General features: G+C 49.5%; 1 protein-coding gene across 4 annotated transcripts in view; it reads right to left on the reverse strand.

Moving 5' to 3' along the window:
• Window positions 1-7,202, reverse strand: part of LYAR (Ly1 antibody reactive) — a 29,020-nt gene that overhangs the window by 20,957 nt on the left and 861 nt on the right. Inside the window, exons 1-2 of one of the 4 annotated variants that reach the window (XM_008068219.1) lie at window positions 7,007-7,135; window positions 852-1,025 (exon numbers count right to left, since the gene is read on the reverse strand). In XM_008068219.1, coding sequence (XP_008066410.1) covers window positions 852-973 — 122 coding nt within the window. In that variant the 5' untranslated portion in view covers window positions 974-1,025; window positions 7,007-7,135. Of the gene's footprint in view, window positions 1-851; window positions 1,035-6,978; window positions 7,136-7,202 lie in introns of those variants that run through there. The other 3 variants (XM_008068218.1, XM_008068217.1, XM_021717638.1) reach the window with 3 other exon arrangements.

The raw sequence follows: 7,202 nt of genomic DNA on the forward strand, positions 1-7,202 counted from the left end.
TGTTTTAACCGAAGGGGTTCCTCGGAGAAATTCTGGGGACAAGGTTGGGGGTAAAAATCTCCTAATTAAACAACACAACTTTTACCTATTTTATACATAAATAAAAGCTTGCTCCTAGGATTAGGTCTGAACAGAATTTGGCAGTTTCAAAAAGAAAAAATCGTTGCTCTATCACGAATGAAAATGAACACATGAACTATTAGCAAATAGGGTAAAACAGCAGAGGACACTGGGGCAATCAGCCAGTTTTTCGCCTGAACCCTCGAGAGAACCTGACCTCCTCCGCTACCAGTCGGTCGCCCCCCGAAAACTCGCAGATGCACTTTGCGGCGTGTGACGAGCACGCGATACCCCTGGTCTCACAAAACCGGCTCCCAAGCCCTTGACGGCTTCCTCCAGGTTGCGTCCCTGGGCCCGGTTAGGAAGCAGGGAGAGAGCAGCCAGTCCACCAAGGAATGAACGCTCTCAGCACCGTAATTCCCCTGCCCTAGTTTTCTTTTTCAAACAGCCTTAAAAAGCACATCATCTTGGAGCTGGGCACAGCAGCTTGAGCCTGGAATCCCGGGTACTCGGGAGGCTGTGGCAGGAGGATGGCTCGAGGCCAGGGGCTTGAAACAACCTGGGCAGCACAGCAAGACCCCCATCTCCACTTTAAAAAAAAGAAAGAGAAATCACCCAAAAGGCAGATTACTTGTAAAGCATGTTTTAAATCACCACCACTTCAATCAGTAAGAGCCCTTCGCGCTCAATTCTTCCCTCAAACTTGCCTCTATTCTCCAGTCTCTGTGGGGCCAGGCCTCCCGAAGCGGTTCGGGAGCCTTACCACGAACGCACACCAACGCGGCGCTTACCAGAAGTCTTTCCCGCAGTCAATGCACGAAAGGCAGTCACAGCTTCTGCAAACAGACACGTGTTTTTCCACTTGGATTTTCTTCACCGATTCACCACACGCATTGCACGTAAAAAACACCATTTTTAGCTAACTGGTTAAACAGTCTCTATTCAAGACGGGTTTTAAGCTTGTCCTAAAAAAGAAAAGAAAGGTCTGTTAGTGTAAACTAAACTTCCAATCCCACAGTCATACAGCCAACTTTTCAGCCCTAATTTCACATAAAAGTATCAGAATTAAAACTGCTGAGCAATCAACATAAGACTCTACCAACCATGTACGCAAAACTACCACGAACAAGGACAGTGGCCAACATTTGCTGAGGGCCGCTCACCCTGTGCCCGGCACTATTCTACATGCTTCACATATCTTACCGTATTTCATCCTATTAGCCCTATGAGGGAAGAACTCTTACTGCACAAAACTTGTATGAGGTAATGAGGCACAAAGAGATTACGTAGCCTGCCCAACGGCACACGGCAGCAGAACCAGGAATTAAACCTGGCAGATTAGCTGCAGAGATGAAGAACTTTGGGGGCATTACATGCTATATCGTACTTTGCCTAAAAACTTTAAGCTCTTGTTCTCTCAATATATATATGTATATAATATTTATAACATATTTTAAAAGGCAACAAAACTCACAGAAGGAATTGCAACTTAGAGGCGTACGCTGCAAACTATTTCGGGTCCCTAATACAGCAAGACCACAGTGAGGGAAAAATTGAGGGGAGTTCAGAAAGTGGAAAAGCGGCCATTCTCCGCAAGCACGGGAATATTGACAGGCAGGACTGTGTCCACTGGCGTCAAACACAAGGCAACCCCTCCTTCATGCGGCTCCTCGTTAGATCGATCAGAGAAATGGAGCCACTTCCAGGGGTCTCAGATGTTGGGTGCTGAAAGTAGCACTAGGGGAGCTCACAAACCCGGGTGTCCCAGGCGCTGCCCCAACAGGAGGGTGTGTCTGCACGTACACATAACCGCCATTTAAAGACTTCAGGCAGATGCCCTTGTGTTCACCAAAATACAAATCAAAGAGTGTGACAGAAGTAACACTTACATGATTTCTTAATCACAAGATTCTAAAAGAGCACTGTCATTTCACATTACAAATACGTTTCATGGGCCATTCGCCTTACTAGAGTCTGGTGTGGCCATGAGCCCTTTGCGCTGTGGCTGCCACCATGTTTCCTGGCTTTGGCCCCCTTCCCCACCTTGGGGAGGTGAATCTCCTCTTTCTCTCTCGCTCTCTAATTTACTCTCTAAATAAACTGTATTTTCTAATCAAAAAAATAAATGTTTCACAGCAAAAATATTGAGATCTTTTTAACCCAGCACATTCTTCATCACAATGAAGATAAAGGTGAAGGGCAAGGAAGTAGATACAATGTACTCCCGGGTAAGATTTTCTTGAAGAATCCTTCATTACAAATGAGTCACTCTTGGCTCGCAGAGAATTCTCTTTCATGAAAATCATCATCGCCATCTACACGTTCTGGATTACTGCTGGTGAGGTCACACACAAGCAAGGACCGGGGCTGTTTGTGTCTCCTCAACCGTGAATGAAACGTACATCCTGCCTGCATCGCCAGGGCTTACAAAGGTCCCGTCAGTCTCTTGTGGAGGCATCCTGCCCTGTGGGACGCTGTTAGACATCGCTTCCCTTCGCCCTAGCCCAGCTCCCGGCTTCCCTTCCTCAGCTCACCATCGGGTAAGCTAGGAAGGGAGGGCATGTGGTCGGAGACAGCCCAGCACCAGAGCCTCAGAAAAGCAAACATGGTGACCCTGGGACGTGCTGTAGCACATTCGCCACGACAGCCCCCTTGAAGCTCACCATTCTGCACATTCAGTACCTGCTAGACAACAACAGCACAAGCAAGAAAAAAGGCTGGAACAAGGGTCAACATCACAATGTCAAATAGCGTGGAGGTGTAGGAAGAATTCACTAACTGGTCACCCAGAAACGGACTGTCATCCATGAACAAGGTGAAAGCAGCTATAATAAGCCACCACACTGTCTGCTGGAAATTTGTCAAGATCTCATTGGGATATTCTCCACTGGACAGCCTGTTGTGGAAGGTCAGGAATTAAAGGCCCACAAATGGCACCTGAAACAAAATGTATTGACCAAAAAGCCAGTGATGTTGACACAAAGATGCTCAGGATATCTGTGCAAAATACACTATCCCTGCGGAGATTAGCCACACACAGTGTAAACATCAATGCAAGAGAGTAGAATGTGGTCACATGTCCATCTGAAAAATCTCCAACCATTTTCATTTGGTCTTTTATCTATCTTTTCTTAAGGTGGAATGGTAGATTGCACAGAAAGAACTGTCTCTTCTTGCCTTCCTTTGGATTTTTACACTTGACATGAAATGGAAACAGTGCATCCACCTGCTTGCTAATGAGATAAAGCCTGTAAGGAGATTACTTCTCTCTTACTGAGAGCCCAGAGGACATCTCACACCTGCCCAAGGGTCACCTTGATTATAACGTACACCCAGTCTAGCCTCCGGGGAAAAATCTTTCATTTGTGCCACAAACATTTGCTTAGGCTGAAAAGAAAAGCAAGCTCTAAACTGTCAAAATCTTCAAAACCAATACAATTGCACAACAGACAGGGAGTCCCAAGTCTTGGTGCAGGCTTAATAGTTTCAGAAGTATACATGCCACAACCTTACAACCTTTCATGTGGAAATTCAGTCACTCTGAAGATAGCAAAATGTTGCCTAAAACAAAAGTAAAACTGTATTATTCAAATTCTACAAGACTAGATAAACATGAAGGAAATTTTAAAAATAAACTTTCAGTCAGGGTGTGGTGGCTCAGACTGTAATCCCAGCACTTTGGGAGGCCGAGGCAAGGATTGCCTGAGCCCAGGGATTCAAGAACAGCCTGGGCAACTTGGTGAGACCTCGTCTCTACAATAAATCACACACACAAAAAAACTAGCCTGATGTGGTGGTATGCATCTGTAGTTCCAGCTACTTGGAAGGCTGAAGCGGAAGGATCACCTAAACCCAGCAGGTTGAGGCTGCGGTGGTCATGAGTGATAAGAGTGAGACCAACTCAAAAAAAAACTGTCAAATGATGATTTTGGTAAGTCTATACCATTTGTGCTTCTGAAGTTGTGAAAGTTTATATAAGCCTTAAGGACACCCTGTCCACCAGACTCAGACATGCCAGACTTCAACTTTGAGTCTTATGTGTTAAAAATGTCATTTTTAGATAGCACTGGACCTACATAATACTCCCCCCCTTCCCATTCCCTGGCTCCCCCGCTCCTGCCCAATGCCAGGCCCCAGTGCAGTCAGCGATTCTGTAGGCCTTTCTTCTCGAGACACAGAGATGTTCAAAGAGAAAAGCAAGCAGAAAGCAGTGTTCTTGGACTGGTTGTGCACACGCTCCAGCTCTCAGCCCGGGTGACTCGGTTTACACAACTCAGCAGACATTTACGGACTGCTGAGTGTGCCTCAGGTGCTGTGTTGTCCAGATACACCTGGGTGCCCTTGCTCAATGTCATCCAGGCCCTCTGTGTGTGCTTCTGGTTGCCTCTATCTGTGTGGTCAGTTGACTGAGCTCTTATCACACGCCACAGCCAAGAAAAAGATGACAAGGGCCTGAACAATAGAACATATGATCACCAGCACACTACAAAGTCGCATCCCACCTATGATCACAACTGCACCCCACACCTCCACGACAGCTACGATCACACCACCACCATCTGAGAGCGAAAATCGAGGTTCAGGTTAAGTGATCGGTCAGAAGTCACAGGAGACAGCAGAGGCAGGCTCAGAGGCTGGGGAAAAGCCCAAGAAGCTCCTGCCCTGCCTCCTTCTAAACTTGCTGTGCCCTTCTGATTTGCTTGGCCACTACTTGGCATTTGGACCTTGACAGTCAAAGACTAAAAAACAAAACGGTCTACAAGATGACCTTCCATTTATAAGTATTAGAACCCCGAGTTTTAATTCTAAAGCCAGCCGCCCTGAGAAAGGAAACCACCCATGTCACAGGAGAGGCTGTCAGGTGCTGGACAGCAATGCTGAGTTGAGGGACAGCAGCCATTGGTCAATAAAGGGTTGGGAACTTATGAAAGACTCTTGGGCCCCTTGGTCTTAACAAGATGGCCACCATGTTTTGTTGGAGGGGGCTTGGACTCAGTGATAGGGGATGTGTGCTGCAGCCTGCATTTGCTAAAGCCAGAAAGGTCACTAAGAACTATATGATCTCAAGGCACCTTAAATTCCCAGAATCTGTAAAATGGGTCTAATATCAAACTCAAAGCTTTGTGCGGAAAATTATGTAAGATACTAGAAGTGAAAGCTTCATCCTTACTCAACTGTAGAAAGGTTTCCTTGCTGTCTATTAGTTTGCACTTCAATGCTATTGCACTCAGACCAATGTTCCTTTAAATATGACCGCCAACCTATCCACCTATCTTTATAAATTCACTCCAGCCTCCTCTGGCTCCTCACCCCATGAGCGCCTACTCTACCACCCTGTTTTCCGAAAACAATGTGCCCTTAGGTTGGATTTTGGGATTGGGCTTTGAATGTTTTTTAACCTTCCTCCTTCTACATCTTTGTATCTCTTGTTTGCAAAAGCAATATTCACTATTCTTAAAACATGCTCATACACACACTGACCTGCACCCCGTTATCTCCACTAACAAAACAGCCCACCTGGGGGCTCAGACTGGCAACTCCAGCACATTCCCCAATGAGCAAGCCACAGTCCCCTTTGAACTTCAAATTCTTCCATCTGTGAAACAGGGACTGGTTGTGCCAACTAGACAAGACTCAAGCCCTTTCTGGGAGTAGAAAATTCTGAGAACCCATGAGTATGGCACAAGAGAAGGACAAATCATACCTTGTCCGTTATCCTGCCTAAATCTTTAAAAGTGAGGCTGGTGAGGGTTCCAATGTGTACTCACACTGAGTGGACCTCTCCCTTGGTCTTTTCAAAAGCCCTAGGAAGTAGGCGCACTTCTTTACGCTTTACGGATAAGCAAACTGAGGCTTAGAGAAGTGAAGCCTCCAGTTCCAGTCTCCCCCACCCCGCCCACTGCATCACCCGTGCTGCTTTAAACAGCATCCCTTCACGCCATCACTACTATGCGCCGGCACTACGGGGGAGCCCGGGGCGCAGTGTGAACAGATCCCAAGAAGGCCCCCTCTGAAGGCCAGTCAGGCTTGCAAACGCCCACCCCCGCCTCATTCTCCTCCCTCTCGAGCAGAAGGTGCAGCTGAAAATCCTAACATTTGCAGAGCACCGATGAAGTGCCAAGCCCTCTCGTAGGGTAACGCGTTTTCTGCCTGTGTGATCCTCATCAGTCCTCCTGGTTAGGCTCTGTAGTATTCCCTTTGGACAGCTGGGGAAACCGAGGCACAAAGAGCTGAAGAACCGTGCGCTAGCCGGGCTCGGTGGCTCAGCCTGTAATCCCGCGCCTTTGGGAGGCTGAGGTGAGTGGACTGCCTGAGCCCGCGGGTTCGAGACCCGCCTGGGCAGGCGAGACCTCATCTCTACAATAAATCAAAAATCAGCCGGACGTGGTAGTGCGCGCCTGTAGTTCCAGCTACTTGGAAGGCTGAGGCGGAAGGACCGCCGGAACCCAGCAGGTCGAGGCTGCGGTGGCCGGGAGAGGCCACTGCACTCCAGTCTGGGTGACAGAGTGAGATTCCAACTCAAAAAAAAAAAAAAAAATCGTGCGCTAGATCACACATCCAGTGAGTGGCAACCCAGACTCACACGCAGCTATGGTGGTCCCAAGTCCGTGCGGCCGACCACTACGCCCGTCCCAAGGCCTCCTCCTCGGGCACCGCGCTTCCCAAGGCTCAGAGAGGGCCCGTCTCCCACGTGCAGCAAGCCTGAGACCTGGCCTGGAGGCGACCACCCCTCCCGGTCTGGTCAGGCCCGGGATGGGAGGCGGTCCCAGGGCGCGGGGCTTTCAGCTGAAAAACCGGGACGAGCTGCTCCTCCCAAGCCCAGGACCTCTGGCCCTCGCCGGCGCACGAACCCCGTCTTCCTCTGCGGGACTCGTGGGGGAAATGCAGGCCCCGCCGCTCCGCCCCGCCCCTACTCACGCTCGGCGCCCCAGCCCCCAAGTCGGACCTCCGGGCCGCCGCCTCTCGCCTCTCGGCCAGCGCCCGCCAACGGTTTCAACCCGCCGCGGGGAGCACGTGGAAGCGCCGCCACCCGCCGGCGCCGCAGCCGCAAGTTCCCGGGCTTCCTGGCGCGGAACTCACTTCCGAGCCGCGCAACGCGCCTGCGCAACGCGGCCACGCCCCCCGGCGGAAGTGAGGCGGCC

This window comes from Carlito syrichta, unplaced genomic scaffold, assembly GCF_000164805.1.
Source record: "Carlito syrichta isolate Samal-C Ts95f unplaced genomic scaffold, Tarsius_syrichta-2.0.1 Scaffold309897, whole genome shotgun sequence".
Classification (NCBI taxonomy): Eukaryota; Metazoa; Chordata; class Mammalia; order Primates; family Tarsiidae; genus Carlito; species Carlito syrichta.